We start from the raw sequence: 21,734 nt of genomic DNA, 5'->3' as shown, positions 1-21,734 counted from the left end.
GTCTGATTTAAAAGAAAAAAGTACTGACAGAAATATACCCACAATGCTTTCCCCATATACCTACAATGCTTTCCAAATCACTCAGGGCATTTCTGTGCCAAGCAGCCCTTTCCCCTCCAAATTGCAACTGACCTGGCTCTGTTGGATCTTCTCAGCATTTTCCCATGGTTTTAAACTTTAAAATCGTCCCTTAGATCCATCAACCTCCCTTTTTCTCAGGCAGAGTGAGAGGCAATTAATATAAAGAGGATGAATTAGATTTCTATCATTACTGGAACTGGTTGCATTTTTATGAACTGTTTCCATTTAGAAACATTATGATTTTAAGAAAGATAGACACATGACTACTTATATGCAGGTCTTATAGGAAAGACTGTAATTCCAAAGTAGGATACATAATGTGTACAGTGTCTTCAAAAGCTGTGAACATAATAACGAATATTTAAGAACCAATTTTGAAATGAATTGGTGAGAAGTGGTTGACTGACATTATTACTGCTGGGACCATAATGATTTTGTCTTTAAGTTAAAAAAAAAAAAAATGTTTTCAAGGTTCGAGGAAGTTCTATTTAAAATGACATGATTCTGGAAATGTATTTACTCTTATCATTAATTGTACCACCACGATTAGTGACAAGACTATGTTTCATTTGGCAGAAGATTAATAAGGAGGGAATTAACTTAAATTTTAGCAGATCAAATCTATTTGAGTTGTAAGGAAGAATTTTGCCACTTGAAGATCTATGAGATAAGAAAATAGGCATGGAATGAAAACTCTGATGTATTATTCTTCAGTTTTCTTTGAGAAAAGGACTGACTCACGTCTGAGTCAGATGGGTTAAGAGCAGGCAGGTAAAGGGGCTAGGAGGCACTGCTTTTGTTTCTGAATCAGAATAACTTTTTTCTGGTTCTTAGATTTTGTAGTTTGTAAGAAACCCCCAAATGACTGAAAGAGGTGTTCTTTTTCTCAGTGTCCCCAAGTCCTAGGCCTGAAAGAACTAAAACGGACTGTCACACAAATAATATCTTGGCACTAGACTGAGACACAGGGGAAACGGTGTAGTGAACCACACAGAGGGCAGATATTCAATCCAGATAACTGTCTCTAGGCAGGTATCTGGTACCCTATCAGCTACACAGGACTAATGGGTTTTTATGATCGGCAGAGGATTTCTGTCGACAAGGAAAGATAGTGCTAGCAAATGTTTAACTATAATGTGTGAGGTCTGATTTGTGATTTCATTTGAATCCTAAGAAATAGCATAAACGATTCAGTCCATCATGTATTGAACAAGTCAATATTGGGCACCTTCAGTGACTGAAGTCAGGCACTGAAGATATAAAACTAAAGAGGAAATAATTATTGCCCTTGAAGAGCTTATATTTAAAGGGGAAATATTAGACCAATTATTACAATTCGTACTAATAAGTGCTATTATGGATATATGCATAGAGTGTTCTGGAAACAAGATGAAATAGAATTTGCTGCTTTTTTTAGGTTTAACATTTTACTTCTAGAAAGGATGAACATTTAAAGAATTAACGAAAATGTCAGCCTCAAAGAAAAAAAATAGGCTTATTAGGGGTTCTATGTATATTTTCTTCATCTTTTACATATGAACAGATAAGTATTTGTCCTTCCTCATTGTGTAAACCAGAAATGTCTCTCAAATAATAGAAAACATTCGATGTAGTTCAACATCCCTGTATGTTATGTGTGCTTAAGGAAATTTGGTCAACCAAAATTATTTGGAGATATCAAAACACCTAATAATACTTTAAACTGAAAAGCTGACCTTTTTAGTATAGTCTGCAATTGCAATTCTGAATCACTATATCAAGAAAATAAAGCCCAGAAACCTCCTCTGTTCTGAAAACTCAGATGTGCTAGGCTGATTATGGGAGAAATAACTTCATTCCTCTCTGGTCCTCAACTATTTTCTTTGTTCAGTTTCTTCTGGACATTAGGTTATGGCCTGAACCTAATACAAAGGGTAATTGTGCTTATTGTGAAAGCTTCAGGTTCTCAACAGGAAGACAGACTATTGGACAGCGATTTTGATTTTGGAAATATTCTTTGAACGTCACAATCAGATAAGTGGGAGAAAATTAATCTTAGTGGGATGCAGGTTTTGCTGAAATGTATCTTAGAGATGAAATCAGTGCTGTCAGGATAAAGATGGCTCCTGGCATCTGTTTCACTGAGATAGTTGGGTTCCATTTCTACCTGCCTTTGATGTCCCTGCTTACCTTTGACTGCTCTCAATCTTGCTCACCCTGAATAATCATTCCAGCTGGAAAAATACAGGATAGCTGACATATGTCTTCCTTTCTTCTTCTTTTTCTTCCTGACTTACCTCGAGTTTGAAATGAATTGGTGAATTAGTCTATTTGGCAAGCACATAATAACACTCTATTCCTATGAGTGTGTGAAATATTTAATAAGAGATTTTGCTTTGTTATTTTTGTAATTCTTCCTCAATCAGTTATGCATATGGAGGCCCTAAACCACTCAGAGGAAATGGATTTAAATTTGCCTCTCCACGTTCAGCTAGTGGAAGAGTCAGAACGGAATTCCCTGCTTACCAAATCTTATTTTGACTGACATTAAAAGAAAACAAACAAACTTACTTTAATGTTAAACATCCATTTTATTTGAAATAATCCCAGGAAATTCTCACCTTTCATTGCCATGAGTTCCAAGTTTTGCCAATGATTAGAGTATGAGGAAATATTAGTGTTAAGTGGCTCTCTTTTTACATTTGTAAAAACTGGCAGCCATGTTTATTCACACTTCAGGAATACTGTGAATGTGAGGCAGTATTGACTGGATCCCTCTTTAAAGCATGTGAGTTCCTTGGATGACCAAACTGTGCATTTCTCCCTCTGTCTCCATAGCACTTTGCACCATACTTAGAATGGTAGGCATTCAACAAGGCAGGCTTTTCGGGTTAATGGAAGGATGTTCCATTCATACAACATCCCTTGATAGAAAAGGTGCTCTGTCAAACCAAAATAGATACATGTCTATTTATATTGCTATACTAAACCTAGTACTTATCAAATTATAACAAAATAATAGTGATAACAAAATAATATGTAAAATGTTGACCATTTTTGGTAGGCTGTAGATTCCATTTCTGTATTTCAAATTTGAATGTAAATATGCTTGATCCAGGGAATTCACAGATCAAAATAATAAAGATGCACTTGAATGCCTGACTTGGAGAAATGTTGGTATTTCACAAGTGAGAAAGTAAAAGGTAAGTATGGTGGGTATAGGAAGATGTAGGCACTGTTGGTGAGCACAGTGATAGGTAGAGTGGCAAGGAAGAATTGTTTCCCAGGCACTCACCTCCAAAATAGACTGTTGGTCCATTTGCTGCATTCTCCAACTTCCACCAACTCTTGTTTTCTCAATATATCTGCCTCAGGTGAATAATTTGATTAAACAGATCTAAAGTATGAAAGAGTGATCATTTTGAAATACTTTCAAAAAATTCGCCTGCAAATCTCAAGTTGCTGGGATTTGGCGCAATCATCACTTACCATATTCAGCGTGGGGTTGAGGAATGTGAAAGGGATGTCATCTTAGTACTGGACATGGTGGTGGTTGGGGAGTTATATAGGGCATGGGACTTCTTTGAGGTACTTCTGGGGCCTTCTGAATCCCCAACTCTAAGAAGATCAGAACAAGAGGTATCTCAACACCGTGCTAGCACTATGTATTTGGAAATCAGGGAGATGGAGACCACATTTCCCACCCCCCCCGCCCTTTTTTTTTTTTTTTTTTTTTTAACTTTTCTGGATGATTGTGCCAGGCATCACACATAAGAACAACAATCCTCTAACAATTTTTTCCAATACTCAGTGAGATGCTGGTCTTACTCCATGATTCCCTTAGAATCTCCTTAAAGGTGGAAATGAAATGTTATAAGTTAAGTGCCTCCCACAGCTCTTGGAATAGAGTTGAGTACATAGCAGTTTTTAATATCTAGCACTGGAGTAATTGAATTATTATCACAGTCTGTCGAGCCCATTTTTATTTCTTGTTTTCAATATTACTATGATTAATCTGCATTCATTATATTTTTTTTCACAGAGCTCCTTGAACTGATCTGTAAGTGAGAAACTCTCTTGTCTTTAGACACATTAGAGTCAGGAGGAAGCAGACGCTGTTTAGATTCTGTTCCCACTCTCTCCTGAGAAGGGTGGGATGGGAGGAGATGTTGTCGGGAAAACTTTTGGGTATGTTACAGTTATCTTCAGAGGTGCCAAACCAGCTTCCAACCCCGCCTAGTTTTGTCTTCCATTTTCTAAAACTGGGATCAGAAGTCCTTATCTGGATTTCCTAAAAATAACTAGCTGTGGCTGAGTCCTTACTCAGTTACCACAGGGAGATATTGCATATCCGGGATCACGAGATAAGTGAGGTGCCTTCCTTATAAGCCCCACGTGCTAAGACTATAAACGTGGCCCTCATGTGACTTGCCTTCACAATCCAGAGCTCCCTCATGTTTCAACTTATGCTTATAAAGAAAAAAAAGGAGTCCACATTCACAAAATCCAGATGGATTATGTCTCAACGGCAGCTGTTGGCCAGGGTTCCCAGAGTCACTAGGATAAAGCCGGCAGCTTGGCTTTTTCTAAAGGGCCCTTCCTCCTCGCTCTCCGGGTATGTCTCCGTTGGCTGGATTTTAGAATAATGTGCCTTTTCTATTTCTTCACCCTGTTTTTAAAGAGTGGGCTGGCAACTATATTGCAGAGACTGATTTCTAAAGGCAACCCACCCATCCTTTATTGCTTCACAACTGTGCTGGGTTTAATTATTTCTTTTTTCATTTTGTCTACAAAATACTAAAATGCAATGGTCACATTGTCAGGATGAATAAGCTTGTGAAGCATTATTTTCTCCAACTCCATCTCTTTATTTTATCTATTTCTATTCTGTGTCCACTGTCCACTTTTGCCTATTCTTCCTCAATCTCTCTCCTCATAGATTTCAATCTCCTTTACCCTCATTTTGTTGCAGTTCTTAAAAGTTAACAGTAGGTGGCAGTACAATTTTAAACTCGAAAGACATGCAGGAGACTCAGCAAACTGAGGAGGGTATACAGAAAGAACAGAATTGTAAATGCTAAAGGTAAAACAACGTTTTTTTTAAAATTAGTTTTAAACTTTTATTTGACTGATTGCGTGTATTTATTGTGTACAACATGATTTTTGACGTACATATACATTGTTGAATGTCTAAACCTGGCTAATCAATGAATGTATTACATCACACAGTTATTTTTGTGGTGAGAACACTTAATATGCACTCCCTACGCATTTTTAAAGAATATATTATATCATCATTGACCAGAGTCACCATGTTGTACAATGGATCTCTTGAACTTAGTCTGCTGAACTGTAGTTATATGACCTTTGACCAATATCTCCCCAACCTCAACAGTGCTATTTTCTAAAAGCCAAATATACCTAAAAATAGGAATCTATTAAAAAAAAAAAAAAAAAAAAAAAAAAAAAAAAACAAGATATTTCAAGCACTGCTCACACGGGGATCATCAATGCATATATTTGGGTAGGAGAGTCTTAAAGACTGGGAAATTGTGATAATAAAGGGAATTGGTAGAAATTTGTAACAAATGAAGAACTCACCAAGCAGCCTTTATTATTTACATGCTGGAAATTATTTCCTTCCCTCCACACAAATGCTCATCTCTGTCTTCTTCCTTCCATTTTGCTCTTTCTGCACCCCTTCCCTCTGTTGGTCGTGAATTTTACCTTTGAGGCTGCTTGGCATTCCCTGAATGGGTTTGTGGCCACTTGAATAGAGAATGTGTTTGTCTTTCTCTCATTTCAATGCCACTCTGTGTGGTTGCTGTAACTTTCATCTCTCACTCTCATTCTTGCATGCTCTCTTTTACTGTATGTGCTTTGTTCATTGTTTTAAGAGAAATATTCATAATTAGAAGGACCAAAAGCAAACAAAGAGAGGATTATGTAGTCAATGGAGATTTGCAGTGCTGTGGGATTTCTGGTCCTGTTTTACCTAATTAGAGATGCTTTGGGGCTAAAGTGTTGATGGTGAAGATGTGACATAGATCCGTGGTCTCACTCTTTCTCCCTTAGGTCCTGCAAAAGATGTCATAGGCCTGGCAAACTAGTTCTCCAGGATAGTCTAAGCACCCTTGAGAGATGCTCAAGGGAAGAAAGCTATTGCCCAGAGATGATAATCTGTAGCTGTGCTTTCACAGTACAGTAAATCATACTTTTCCTTACTTGAGTTAAGTGAAGACCTTGTCTACCAACAGTTTTAGGAAATAAATGGAATTTGTGTAGCATCACCACTTCACGGTAAAACAGAAGAAAAACAAAGATGATGTTTCTGCAGTTGTGATGCAGACCCTTGAAATGTGCCTGCAGAGAATGCCCAACGGGGAAATCAGTTTTCATTTGGGACTATGTAGGAGTTTCACAGAGGACAAGCATCATGGCTCAAGAAGCAGGGAGGAAAGTCAAACCTGGGGAATGCTGACCAGGCATGAACATTCTTACATGTTCACCATAGGAAAAAGGTGTGAGCACATGATGGGAGGCTGTTCTATCCAGGAAAGACTGGATTCCACCCAACTGTGACAAAGGTAAATGAGAAAGTCCAGGAAACTCTCAGGGCTGTGGTCAGCAGAGGGGGAAAGAAATAAAAGTAAATGACTGAAACGAGAGAGAAAGAACATTCGGAGTTGATATAAAGAGCTTCTCTTTCTCTTCCTGAGTAGGATGGATGATCACCTGATGTTTACAGAAAGTGGTCTTTTAGCTGTGGTTCTCATCCCCAAAGCTAGACAGTAAAGAGGAAAGACAGGCATGAAAGGGAAATTTAATAAAATATGTATATAGTGAATTGTTTTCAGTGTGTGGACATACTAGCTTGCCCAGCATTCCTGCTTTGTTTCCTATTGTTATTGCAGCATGGTAACCAGAGAATGAAGGGGCCTTGGCTGTTTCAGTCTGGCCTGTGAATTGGATGAGTATCTCCCACCTCCTACTCCATCCACAGTCTGTGGTCCTAGGGAAGTATCCTACTGCTGACTGTTTTCAGAATATGAATCTCTGCTCTCATGCCTATTCAGACACTGCTGTCATACTTGTCCTGCATGTTTATCTTACACCCATCTCAATGTGGTGGCCCCATCCCTCGGCCAACTCCCCACCAGGTGATGGTTTAGTGTTAAGTAGAGGGTATATCTGTTGGGGACACTGGGAATGGAGACAGACATTCATTTGCAGATGATTCTTTACAGAAAGTAAGAGTCCCATGTAGATGCATCCCCAATATTTATCTAATCTATTCTCTGTTCTTTAGGAGAGACTAAAATGGATAATCTACTGACATCCTATCTCCAAAGAAGGAAATGATGTAGCCATTCTGAGGGAGGGCCAAGTAGGAAAGCCATGGGTGCTTTTGAGTTAAGCCATGAGATGAAAAAAAAAAAAAAAAAAAAAAAAAAAAAAAAGGGTCAAAAAAAAAAAAAAAAAAAAAAAAAAGGAAAGGTTTTTTAAAAAAAAAAAAAAAAAAAAAGAGTCTAAAAAAAATAAAAGGAAAGAAAACAGGACAGTGTTATTCAAATAAAAAGAATATTGTGTTAGGATGAGCTTGTAAGTTTTGATCATTTCATGGAGATTACCAAGAAAATGCACATGTCTAAAACCTATTGCAACGTATATTATACCAGATATAAAGACTGAAATAGTCATGACACCCCTTATTTCAGTTCCAGGTTTATTGACTAAAAATGATAAAACATCATAAGAGATGCAATACTTTTTAAAGACCTTTGCCTTCCCAAATATACTACTCATTTGCCTTTATGTATTGCTCTTCGCTGGTAGAAAACTGGGCACATTTTTCAGTGTCCTTAAGCCTTGTAACCAATCTACTTGAAAGATAAGAGGCTTTGAAGGAAAAAGTGTGGACCAAAGGCAGTCTAAAAAAAGTATCTTTGAGTTTCTTAGAGATTCTTTGTGTCTTAGTGATAATAGAGTCTAGATAGAATGCTGTCTATAATGTAGCAGCCACTAGCCAATATGTGCTGAATGTCTTGTGCCCTGATTTGTGATATCTCTCTATATTAATCTAATAAAATGATTCATTCCAAGATATTATAGCTGTGTTTAGTTGGATAATTTCATATATTCAGACTGCCATGACAACACCCCTGTTCCAGAGGAACAAACTTACTTCCTTGGGAATCTGGAGACTCCTCTGAAGCTGACTGCCTCAAACACAGATTTCTATTTTGTCTTGTTTTGTTTTCTCTGTTTCTTTGTTTATTTGAAGTTTGTGACTTTAAAATTCAAGGGACTTTTGCTTTTGGATCCATAATATGACTCTGCTGGTTTCAGTATGAAAATATTTTAATTTTTACCAATTAAATTACATAATATTCTATCTTAAATAGCATTTTGTTTTCCCAAAACTTCCCTTTTTTTCAAGTTTCTCTGTGTACCCTAGTGTGAAAAGTCGTCCTTATTTTAGAGACAATATGGATATTCTCATAAGCAGGGTTAATATTGAGAAGGATACTTTCACCAGCAAGTGTTCAGATCAAGATTCATGGAAGAGTAAATTCAAAATAAAATATATATGTATATAATTATAAATGTGTAGCTACATATTATTCTAATTTTTTTATTTTTAGACGGAGTTTTGCTCTTGTTGCCCAGGCAGGGGTGCAATGGAGGATCTTGGCTCACTGCAACCTCCGCCTCCTGGGTTCAAGCAATTCTCCTGCCTCAGCCTCCCAGGTAGCTGGGATTACAGGCACGTGCCACCACACCCAGATAATTTTTGTATTTTTTTTAGTAGAGACAGGGTTTCACCATGTTGGCCAGGCATGTGTCAAACTCCTGATCTCAGGTGATCCACCTGCCTTGGCCTCCCAAAGTGCTGGGATTACAGGTGTGAGCCTCCATGCCCAGCTATTATTCTAGTTCTTTAAAAATAATTTTAAAATTGACTTAAAATTATTATGTATTGTATACAACATGATGTTGCGAAGTATATATAACCATTAATGATGTAGCTAATTAGCATATGCATTACCATGCATAGTATTAATTTTGTTGTGAGAGCACTTAGCATCTATTCTCTTAGCATTTTTTAAGAATGCAGTATATCATCCTTAACTATAGTCAGCATGCTATACAGTAAATCTCCTGAACTTATTCTTCCTATCTAACTGTAACTTTGTCTACTTTGATGAGCATCTCTCCCATCTCCCTCACCCCCAAATGCCCCAGCCTCTGGTAACCTCCATTCTACTCTCTACTTCTGTGAAATCAACATTTTAGATTCCATGCAGTATTTGTCTTTCTCTACCTGGCTTATTTAGCTTAACATAATACCCTTCACGTTCATTCATGTTGTTGCAAATGACAGGATTTCCTTCTTTTTATGGCTGACTAGTATTTCGTTGTGTATATATACCACATTTTCTTTATCTGTTTGTATGTTGATGGACACTTAGGTTGATTCCATATCTTGGTTGTTGGTAATTGTGCTGTAATAAATGTGGGAATGCAACTGTCTCTTCAGCATGATGGTTTCATATTCTTTTAATATTTACTTTTAATATTTACCATATGATTGCTAAATCATATGGTAGTTCTGTTTTTGTTTTGTTTTTTGAGGAAAATTCATATTATATAGGTTGTTTCTTTGCTCTGCTGATTGTTTCCTTTGCTGTGTAGAAGCTTTTGAATTTGAGGTAATCCCATTTCTCTATTCTTGCTTTTGTTGCCTGTACTTTTGAGGTCATGTCTAAAATAATCATAGCTCAGACCGATGTCATGGAGTTTTTCCATTTTCTTCTAGCAGTTTCATGGTTTGGGGGACTTATATTTAAGTCTTTAATCCACTTTGAGTTGATTTTTGCATGTGGTGTGCAGTAAGAGTCTAATTATATTCTTCTACATTTAGATACCTGCTTTTCCCCACACTATTTATTGAAAAGACTGTCCTTTCCTTATTATGTATTCTTGGAGCCTTTATTGAAAATCAGTTGGCTGCAAACATGTAGATTTATTTTCCGGCTCTCTATCCTGTTCCATTGTTCTACTTGTCTGTTTTTATGCCAGTGTCATGCTGATTTGGTTACTATAGCTTTGTAAAATATTTTGAAGTTAGGTAGTGTGATGGCTCCAGCTTTGTTCTTTTGCTCTAGATTGCTTTGGCTCTTCGGGGTCTTTTGCAGTTTCATACACATTTTAGGATTGTTTCTTCTAATCTGTGAAGAATGTCTTTGGTTTTTTGATAGGAATTACATAGCATCTCTAGATTGCTTAAAATATGAACATTTTAGCAATACTAATTATTTTAATACATGAGAATGAGATGTCTTTCCATTTATTTGTATCTTTTTCAATTTCTTTCATCAATGTTTCATATCTTAATATAGTTTTAATTATTATTTATCTTCTCTTAATCTTTTTTTTCCCCAGTGCAGTGGTGCCACAGTGGAAAAAGCCAAAAGTTTCTTTAATAACAACTAGTTCAAAGACTCTGGGCAGACTTTTGTTCTTTTCACCTCCCTATAACTGTTTCTTGATCATTTTCTTCTTTAAGTTTACATTTCACAAATGGCTCTATTTACCCCTCCCTTCGACCTCCCCTCATCCTCCCATCCCTCTCTCTCTCCCTCCGCCTCTCTCCTCCTTCTTCCGTCGCCTCCTTTCACCCTCTCAGCGTCCCTCCCTCCTTCCCTCCATTTCTAAATTTCACAAAGATTTATTAATAATTTTTATCTGCTTTATGCCATCATCTTTTTAGTGTGTTCTTTGCCTGTGTTTTGTTTTCTTCTCTGGTATTGTTGCATAGATGTCATGCTGGTTTTTTTCCATTATTACTTGTAATATTTGCATTGGGTGAGTTTTTTTTTTTTTTTTTTTTTTTTTTTTTGGGGGGGTTTTTTTTTTTTTTTTTTTTTTTTTTTTTTTTTTTGGAGCTTCTAGTTTGGGATGGATGATTGGGCTTAGTGATTTGGTGTGCTGCTCTTAAGTTTGATTTTGTCTCTGTTATCTTCAAACTTTTACTTAGCAGCAACCTCTTCTAGGTTTGGGTCTACTTCTGGCTAGCAGGACACCCTGGCTCAAAGTGGAAGGCTTTCTGCCATAGGTTTTGTTGTGTATAAAATAGTGTATATATCTTTAGCTGACTAAAATCAAAATTATCTGTTTCCCTAAAACTTAGCTCTATTTTGACTGTACTTGGTAGCTCTTCTTCATGTATGATGGTTTTGGCTTATAAATAATTTAATCAAAGAGGGTATTTCCTTTACTGTTTCTCATCCACCCTGTCATTTTCCATGGGTTTCAAAAAAAAAATTGAACGACAGAGGAATTTTTTTTCTGTGTTACTAACATGGAAGTTTTGCAGTTATAGTCTTTAACTTGACCTCTGCCTTTTAATTTGTCTTCTTGTTCTTTTATGGTTCACTCTCCACTGCCTGCTCATTCCAGAATGTGTGACTTCTCTGCCTCACGAGCTTGCTCCATTTAGCTTAGAAGGTAAATTGCAAGCACTTCACAGGGGCCCCACGTGCCCTGTATGAAATGGCCCCTGCCACTTATTTTTCAAGTCCTTGCTTTTGTTACTCCTTTACATTCTAGCAATACTGAGTTACTTATATATCTGTTAGGATTCTATGCAATTTCATATCTGTACTCCTTTTCACACGCCTATTGCTATTCTGCCTGGAGTTCTTCTCCTTCCTAACTTACCTAATAAGCTCCTCTTTATTCTTCAAAGCGAAGTTCAGATGATTCTAGCTTTTCTAAGCCTTCTTTCACACTTTTCATACCGAATCAATCTCTCTGTCCTCTGTGCTACCTCTTTGCTTCGTATAGATTTTGATCATTATATATTTTTTACATTATAATCATTTGTTTACATATTTTCCTTTTTCACTAGATTATGAGTTCCCTGAAATTGTTCTTTGTGTCTCCTTCCCTTGGCACATGGCCTGGTAATAATAGGGTCTCAAGTAATAAATTGAATCAACATGAATGGAGAGAGTCAAACCTGAATAATAATGATTTAGGCTTAATAGGAGAAATATTTTTAAATGCATGGCTTGAAGTTTTGTTTTGTATTATTTTGCTGCATTTAAGCAAAATAAAATGTAGAAAGTACCAACATAAATAAAAACAAAGCAGAAACAAATATAAATATTCTGTAGCTAAAGGACTCATGATCAGGAAAGAAGTAGAGGACAGCTATAAGAATGCTAGTAATGGTTTACATTGTAAGGCCAGATACTTGCTCCAAGATAAAGTATACATAGTGGAAAAATGAACAGTCTGGGATAAAACCACATGTCTTTCAGGTGTGGTGAAAAGAATGACCGGGGGGCTTTCCTGCATGCCTCAGCTGTCAGGTTTAAGATAATTATGTGTTTCTGGGATTCAACCTCTGTTGTTAAAATAACTACTTATATTGCTGATTTCAGAATATTTCTTCTCTCCTGAGCTAGCTTGCTTGCTTCCTTCCTTCCTTCCTTCCTTCCTTCCTTCCTTCCTTCCTTCCTTCCTCTCTCTCTCTTTCTCCTCTCTCTCTCTCTCTCTCTCTCTGGATGGAGTTTTACTCTTGTCACCCAAGCTGGAGTGCAATGGCACGGTCTTGGCTCACTGCAACCTCTGCCTCCCGGGTTCAAGTGATTCTCCTGCCTCAGTCTCCCAAGTAACTGGGATTACAGGCACCTGCCACCATACTGAGCTACTTTTTGTATTTTCAGTAGAGATGGGGTTTCACCAGGTTGGCCAGGCTGGTTTCGAAATCCTGACCTCAGGTGATCCACCTGTGAGCTAAATTTTTATGCCAATTTCCAGCAATAATGGATGATGTGCACATCCCAGTAGTACAATGCAGTAACTTGTTGCAGTGAAAGGTGAAATACTGAGTGAAGATGGAAATACTCCATATGTCTTAAAATTCCACAAAGCCAGGCATATGGGAGACATTCAATGTGGAAACTCAACATGACTAATTTTCACAAAACACTCTGAAATTGATATTTTATCCACTGCCTGGACATACTGCAGAATGCATCCCTTTGGGACTCTAACGGAGCCATCTGGAATTTTTCAGATTGAATATCAGTGCTTTGCGTTTGCAGAAAGCCAGCAAAGACTCTGCTTCACAAGCTCTCCACCTGAGACATTTAGTTGTCCTTTGGCATGAATTTTACTTTCTTCCTGTAGCTCTGTGACAAATTAATTGCAAACAATCCAAGACACGTTTTTACTTACTTCTCATCAGCAAACACCAAGAGGAAAGATATTTCCTTGTGGCCGACTCTATTATGACCTAAACAGCTGAAGAAATTAGCTTATTTTATTTAAAATATAGATTTTATTTTAGATTCAGCTTCTAATTTCATTTCACCTCTCCTTCAATACTACCCCCCGACACACTTTAGTTTTTCTAATTATTAAGGCAGAATATGGTTGTCTCTGTTTCTGGGTGCTTTTGATGTCCTTTGGCTCTGAGAGTGTCCACATTATAACCAATTGGAGCTTCAAGCACATTCTCTAGGACTTTTTCTTGCAGCTGACCTAGGAGCAAGCAAATTTCTCCTAAATATGGTTTGACAGTAACATGATGACTTTTTGGGAAGCTCCAGGATGTGTCAGTCTGAATATCAGTGTGACAGAACTGAGATTAATTCAACTCAACACATTTTAATTAAGGGCTCACTTGTTCTAAATAAGATACAGCCTTAGTTTTCAAGGAGGTTACAACCCAGTGAGAAAGGCTGGTATGTGGATGATACAAAATAAGGGGATCCAATGGGAGGATAAATCAACCCTAACCAGGGAGGCCAAGTGGTGTTTCTCGGGCAGCATTGACTTAGGGATTGTGGCAGGTTTCTGCTCACCACTCCCCATGTCCATCTCCCAGAAGCCAATTTTCTTTCCACCAAATCTTGGGAATCTGTAGTTTTCATGAAAAAGTCTACTTTAAGAGACTTGCACAGTTGAAATAAGTTGATACTTTGCCACTCATTGAGGTTCAAGGCCTTTTCTCCATTACCACTGTCTTTATTCTTTACTGCTCACTCATATAATAAACAATAATATTACTAACCAGTAGGTAAAGTCATATCAAGCATCCCCAAGTAGCTAAAAATTATCTTCAACCATTTTTGTATTGACTAAATGATTCTTGCCCTGAGGTTTATCTTCATGTCTCATAAATATTAGTTATAGTAATTGGCAGCTTTATTGCCAAACTCCTGAGTTTATCTTTGGTCATTTCCCTGCTATGGACTTGAGTGAGCTAATCATTCAGAGAAGAGGACTCCTTCAAAATAGGGGAAGTATGTGACGTCTTGCCTTTCCCTTCAAAATTTCAACAACTCTGAGTATAACGTTATATGTCTCTCTCTTTCTCCCCAAAAAAGAATAAGTGTGAGTCAAAGCCATAGTCTTCAAGCTGGAGGTGAATTCATCTCCAAACTTAGGTCTATACTACTCAGAGTATTTCAACTAGTAGTCAACAGAGGGGAAGTAAGCCTTTTAGGGTTGATATGATTTTTCATTTGCAATCTGATTACCATAATTAGAGCAGAACTCACATATAGTTTGCAAAAGTTGTCGGTAAAGTTCTGTGGAACCCCAGCGATTGCCTTCTTGCCTCATGCTATTTCTCCCATTTTCTGAGACATAAGGCAGCAAGTAGAGGGTCAGCTCACTCAAACATTAAATTCCGTGAAGAGTAGAAACAAAAACTGGTAATGATAAGGGTGCATGCTCTTTCTTTTACTTCTGTCTCAATTTATACTGTTCAAGTAGATCTCTTTGTATCTACAGACACCCAATCTAGCGCTTTTTTTTTTTTTTTACATCCCTGGCATTTACGCTGGAGCTGTGTCCTTGGGCAATACACATCACAGGATTTCATCTATACTACATTTCTATGAGTTTTCTTTTTTGTGTGTGGTAAATGTAGACTTACCTAAGTTTGTTGCAGCCCTAGGACACCATGCATAGACTGACATTTTAGTAACCTGTAACATCCAACCAATCCAGGTAAGAGTTGGGAATTGTTGATTGAAATATACTGTGCAATCAACACATTAATTACACTGTCTACTATATTGACTTTCCATTTAATCCAATTTGGGAGTATAATTACTATGAAATAATTCTTGATTGTTGTTATAATTATCATATAAAATATTGATCATGCTTATTATTTCCTTTTAGGTCACCAGTCTCTTCAGAAGATCATGGTAAGAATCATCTGTCTTATTTATACCAATTCAAGATTAAAACTTAACCCCTGGTCTTTGCAGTTCATTGTCAGAGCAAATAATTGTTTAAGAAAATGTCTCTAAGACGTTGGCTTTGTGGTTTTCGAATGTGAAATGTCAAACACTTTTAAAAACTTAAATCACCCTAGCTGAATTTGATATCTTTCAAATCTGTTCCAACCAGTCTGGTTGACAAATATTGTGAAGCCTTAATTTATTCTGCCTGATTTCAGTCCCATCAGCAGAAACTTTTTGTGGTTTTGGGCTAGTCGTGTAATTTTATGACTCAGATTTTATCCTTCAAATGAGAGTTTATGGTAGGTATTCCCTGCAGTGCCTTCCAGGTTGGACACTGGGATCATGTTCCAATCACTCATTTGCAAAGAGCACTGTAAGTCTGAAAGGAAGGCAAGCAGTCAGTGGTATTTGTTGTTATCCAGTTGAGATGAATTGGTTGCATTTTAAAATACAGCTATTTCACTCAAAAGAGAAAATATCTTATTTTGTTCCATCTCATCTTTGGAATTGTTCATTTATCCAATCAGTCACAAAAATGTTAAGTGGCTACAATGAGTCAGTTGTGCTATATAGTTGTTTTACAAATATGCTATATGGAACTTTGGTTTGGGGCCCCTTTGTATCTTACTTGGACTTTGGAAATTCTCTCATAATTGGTATCCATACCTCTAGATTTCTTTTCCCTAGATCACTGTATACCTGGCTGGCACCAAAATGATTGCTCTATAGTAAAAATCTACTCCTATTGCCTTTAGAATGAAGTCTTTCCAGCCAACCAATAATTGTGTTCAGCTTTTCAATATTGTATTTTAACATGGACTAGCAAGCACTAAATAATGGAATATTTGTCTTCCTCCACAGCTTATTGCTTCATTTACCATCTTTTCCCTTCTACCCATGATCTGTTTTCCAGCCATGTGACACTACATCTAATTCTACATCTAATTTCTGGAGCTCACCATCTTTTCCACATCTCCCTGCTTTTATCCATACTGTTCTCTCTGACAGGAGGCTACTTCTTTTGCCACATAGACAGTTTCTACACACCTTACCTCATCCTCTGTGAGGGCTTGCTGATCTGCTTATCATTGTGCCAAATATTTTTCTACATTCTAGGGCTTAATGCACAAATTTCATGCTTTATTTACCTGTTTTCCCTATTCGACTGTGAGTTCTTTGATATAGTTTCCAACGAATAGCAAACAATGAAAAAGTTTATTAAATGAATGAATTAAGAAAAGGGAGAAGGAGTTTTAGGCTAGCCTCTTCTACTGCTGCATTGTGAAATCTGACTGAATTCTGGAACGAAGTTGTATTATTCTCTCTGAAGAATCATAGGGAAAATTATGTTCAAGCCCGTTAAGTCAGAATTAGGCAGTCGATCACCTAATGGCAACCTGCTATTATGTGCTATTTTGCTGACTGCTGCTGGTATTACTAGGTGTTTGCACATTTATGTAGGCCCTTGGGCTTTCATGTTCCCATTATAAACTAGAAGCTTGTGTTTGGTTTTTATTTTGAACTAGGATTCCCTTTAATGATTTTTGGTTGTCTTTGCCTTCCTGTCTATAAGAATTTATTCCCCATTCAGACAAAAATGGTGGCTGAGGGAAACTTGTGAATTATAATTTGATAATCCACTAAGACTTCTTAAGTGGTTATGAAATAATAGGGGGCATATGTCAGGGTCCTTTGAAGTCCTAAAGGGTGACTACTGCCAGAAAGACTTGCTTGGAAGATTAAGAGCACTTCAGAATTGATTATTTTAAGAACCTTATATGTGATTAGTTGAAGAAACATTATTGATATTACAGGGCCATTATAATTTCATGGCTTCAAAAATTATTACATGTTCATACCTCTTAGTTTGTTTCTGTGACTTCCAAAAATAGTTCAGGTACATAATGCAAAATTATAGTGATGATTTACCTAATCTTATGTAATTGTTCATCATTTTCTAGCCCATATATTCTTGAAAAAAAATCTTTTTTCTTTATTGCCAGAATTTTCTATCTACCACTCAAAATGTGTTTCCTTCTGTTTATACATTTTTAAGAGCTCATATGTACTATGGCTAATATAAAACCCCTTGAATGTCATAGCATCAATCTTACATATTATTTGTACACAATAATGGCATTGCAATATACTTGTAAGAGAGGTGAGAAGTAGCAATTTTTCTTTCTCAAATTTATTGGTAGAAAATTTAAGGCGTGTTGGGCAAATGGATTGTGAAATTGGAATATAAAACCTATGTCTCTTGATTTTCTATTTTGTTTGCTTTCCTCAACTAGTCCTCCCTCTGTAATAACTGGTCACCTCGGCTCTAAGACAAGAACTTATTCTTGAAAAAATCTAATTTTGCCATGTCCAGTAACCCTGGTGTTTTTCATTCCCATTGTCCTCTTGCATAGAGAGCTTGAATACAGTGGCTTTGTCATTGACCTTATCTTGTTTGTTTTGCTTTCCTTGTCTGTAAGATGGGGCTAATCAGAAACTGTGTACCTCATGGGATTGTATCAAGTTCAGTTGAGAAATCATTTGTTAAATCACTTTCTGATTTGTTAAAAGCACCCGAAACATAGTATTATTCTCTAGCATTCAGGCAGTAGAAGAGGAAGCACAGGTTTATCTGTGATGTTTGCTCGGGATTACGTCCCGCCCTTGAAAAGTTAAAAGAGGATGGGAGAGCATAACCTTTTTTTTCATTTCCGTTAAATTTTCTCTGGAAACCTTTTATTACATCGAGATGAGGAGGAATAAAATGTTTAATACACCATGTAGCTTATAGTGCCAGAGTAAAGGCTCAGTTGATGATTAGATGTGTGGTCATATAGAATTGGCAACACAAGGTCTAAATGACACATAAACTGTTTCTATATTTATATAATAGCACATCAGGGTCACTAAGAATAAAGGCTAAATTGTATCGAGTGCTTATTATGCAGAAGCACTGTGCTCGCGTATGTCCTTTCATCTTTCACAAATAACACTCTGTAGTCGATGCATCACCCCCAGTTCCACAGCTACAAAAGCAGGCTCCGAGTACTTAAATAACTTGCTTAAGGTCACATAGCTAGTAGGTGAGAGAGTTAATTTTCAGACCCAATTCTAACAACCAAACTCTTAACTCTCTTTTATCCGCCATGTCCCTGGAAAACCAAAGACATGATTGAATGGAGAGAACTATGGAGATAATTCTTCCCCCCGCCCCTCCAACAAGAGTATATTTACTACTGTGTAAGTTAATTTCTTTTAATGACAAAACAAAGCAGAACAAAATAACAACTTGTCCCTCCTGCTGGGAATGATTTGTCCCTGTAGAAAAAGTAAATACCAATGTCACATTTTCTCATAATTAGTTAACTGAGTGACACTGAAGTTTCAGGGAAACCTGCCATGCTAAACCCCGGTGGGAACATTATGTTTTAATGCTACATCTGGAAGCTGGAGCCCCACTCCTTGTCAGAAGATAAGCTTGGCAGTGATTGATTGCACTATCCTCTGCGTTTCCCCTGTATTGAATGCCTATCACTTCATCATTTAAATTGCTCCTGGAGCCATCTCCTGGGCCCAGGCTGCTTCCCTGGCTCTGAGAACTCATCTTCTGTTCTGTCACTTAGCCTGCTTATTTTACAGACTCCTTGGAATGCTGCCCTTACTGCTGCTACCTGTGCCAGCACACTCAGGGCAGGTCATCTTCCAACTAATGTCTGTTCATTTACAAAATAAAAGGCATTAGTTGCCTTTCAAAAGAAACTGCCCACAATCTGCTGCATGCCCCACTGGAACGTCTGAGGCAGGCATCCTTCTCCTGTCCTACCTCCTAGACCAGTTGTCAACTATGGCTGTCACATTCTAGGGCAGCTTTTTTTTGTTGCAACAGTAACATAGTGAACATGAATTACAGTAATGGCTATCTGGAAGTAAAATTGTCACAACCACAATCGCCAGTGGAAAGTGTTCAAGAATGAATCCACTGTCAGGCTTGGAGTCGGCTGTCCTTGGCAGTAGGTTACTGATATAGTTTGGCTGTGTCCCCACCCAGATTTCATCTTGAATTGTAGTAATCCCCATGTGTCAAGGATGGGGCCAGGTGGAGATAATTGAATCGTGGGGCAGTTCCCCCATACTGTTTTTGTGATAGTGAATAAGTCTCATGAGATCTGATGGTTTTGTAAATGGGAGTTCCCCTGCACAAGCTCTCTCTTGTCTGCCACCATGTAAGACGTCCCTTTGTTCTTCCTTCATTTTCCGCCATGATTGTGAGGCCTCCCTGGCCATGTGGAACTGTGAGTCCATTAAACCTCTTTCCTTTATAAATTATGCAGTCTCAAGTATGTCTTTAATAGCAGCATGAGAATGGATTAATATAGTTATGCAATGAAACACACTGTGGCGTGGCCCAAACTCTTTGAGGCATCAATGGCTATACCTCATCATTCACTTTTCTTTCATGTATATTACTGAAATAGATACTATTCATAAAATATATAAAATATTATCTGCTCAGTTTAAATAATAAGCAAAAGGAACTACTGTGTACTTGGCCCTCAGACTAAGAAGCAAAACATTTGTAGGAATTTGGGAGCTTCATGTCATTTGCTTTCCTAATTATGTCCCCTTCCTTCTCCTTTAGAAATAGCTACTATTCTGCCTTTTTGTTAATTGTGTGCTTGTTTCTTCTTATTGTTTTACTACATGTATGTGTATCTTACATATGAATGTATATGTGGATATATAACTCATATATGTATTCCCATATGTGTGTATATGTGTGTGTATATATAGTTTTACATATTTTGAATTTGTGCAAATTGACTCATGTTGTGATTTCTTTTATTCGAAAGAATATTTTTTTGTGATTCATCCTTATGGATGAGTGCCATATGCGTTTCATCAATAGTTCATGTTGTATACTACTCTATTGTATGAATATATAACAATTTATATATCCAATCTGCTAATGAATATTTACATAAATAACAGGTTTCTTGGGGTTTTGTTTTTGTTTTGCTATTGCAAACAATATCACTATGAACATTCTCTTCTTTGTAGCTCTTTCTGTTATACATGTGCTTAAGCCTGGGAATTGCTTAAGTTAAGTGGTAGATTATAAACATATTTAACTTATAGCATTATAACAAATTGTTTTGCAAAGTGATCATTTTAATATACACTCCCAACTTCGGTGGATAAGAGTTCCCATTGATCTACATCCTAACCCACACTTGAAATTAACTAATTTAAAAATGTTTGCTAGTCTTGTGAAAGTATGAAATGGCATCTAATTTGTAATCAATGATTACATATGAGATCAAACATCTTTTCATATAGGACATTTGTGTTTACTCTTCTATGAAAGGTCTTTTTATTTCTTTTACTCACTCTTCCCCACATGGTTGGTTGTGTTCTTAATGATTTATGAACTTTTTTATGTATTCTAGGTAAAAATTGTTTTGTTGCCTATATGTGTTGCCAATTTTGTCCAGTTTGTGGTTTATCTGTTTGAGCTCTTTTTGATGTCATCTGATGAATTGATGGATATTCTTTATTTTACTGTAGTAAAATTATTGTTTTCTATGGTTTATGCCTTTGGTATTTTAAAAGAAATCTTTCAAAGTATAATCATAAAGATATTATCTCATAAAATTTTAGAGCTTTCTTTCATATTTAATAACTTGGAATTGATTTTTGTGGTTTGGTAAGAGGTAAAGGTCAAATTTTATTTTGATTGTGTTCATATACATAACCAGCTATTTCATTATCACTTATTTTCTGCACTAACTTGCAAAGCCTGTTGTCTCCCTGTAAATGTGAGTCTCCAGGTTCTATTTTCTGTTATATTGATGAATATATCTATCCCTGTACTATTGTTTTGGTTGTTATAACTTTGGTATGAGTTCTGGTATCTGTTGGAGGATATATCCTATAATTTGTTCTTCAGGAGTGACTTGGTTTATAATTTTTTCCTGTTTCATATGAATTATAAAATTAGTTTATCAAGTTTTGTGTTGAAATTTTTATGAAAATTGCATGAATCTATAAATTAGTATAAAGAAAATTGATATTTTTATGATAGTGCATCTTTCTATTTATTCCAAGCTACATCTCTTTACATTTAATTGGCTTTTTAAAATGGCTATGAATAGAGTTTTATAATTTCCTTCATGAATGGTTTAGTCATTTTTGTGTTAAATATATTCCTAGGTACTTTATATTTTTAGTGACAATTTGTATGTTGTATTTTTAAAATTATATTTTCTAAGTGGTCTTTCCTGGAATATTGAAATGCAGTTGAATTTTAAAATCTTGTTTCTTTATCAATATTCCTGCTAAAAGTTTTAAATTCATAAATTTTATCTCAAGGGTGTTTTTGTGGGAAGAGAATTCTATATA

The 21,734-nt window shown here is 36.6% G+C and overlaps 1 protein-coding gene across 1 annotated transcript in view; it reads left to right on the top strand.

Moving 5' to 3' along the window:
- DGKI (diacylglycerol kinase iota) overlaps positions 1–21,734 on the top strand; it is a 382,898-nt gene that overhangs the window by 313,238 nt on the left and 47,926 nt on the right. The window contains exon 28 of the mRNA XM_017876519.1: positions 15,271–15,296. Coding sequence (XP_017732008.1) covers positions 15,271–15,296 — 26 coding nt within the window. The remainder of the gene's footprint in view (positions 1–15,270; positions 15,297–21,734) is intronic.

The sequence above is a fragment of the Rhinopithecus bieti genome, unplaced genomic scaffold, assembly GCF_001698545.2.
Source record: "Rhinopithecus bieti isolate Rb0 unplaced genomic scaffold, ASM169854v2 scaffold_8307, whole genome shotgun sequence".
Taxonomy (NCBI): domain Eukaryota; kingdom Metazoa; phylum Chordata; class Mammalia; order Primates; family Cercopithecidae; genus Rhinopithecus; species Rhinopithecus bieti.
This window is presented reverse-complemented; position numbering and strand designations above follow the sequence as displayed.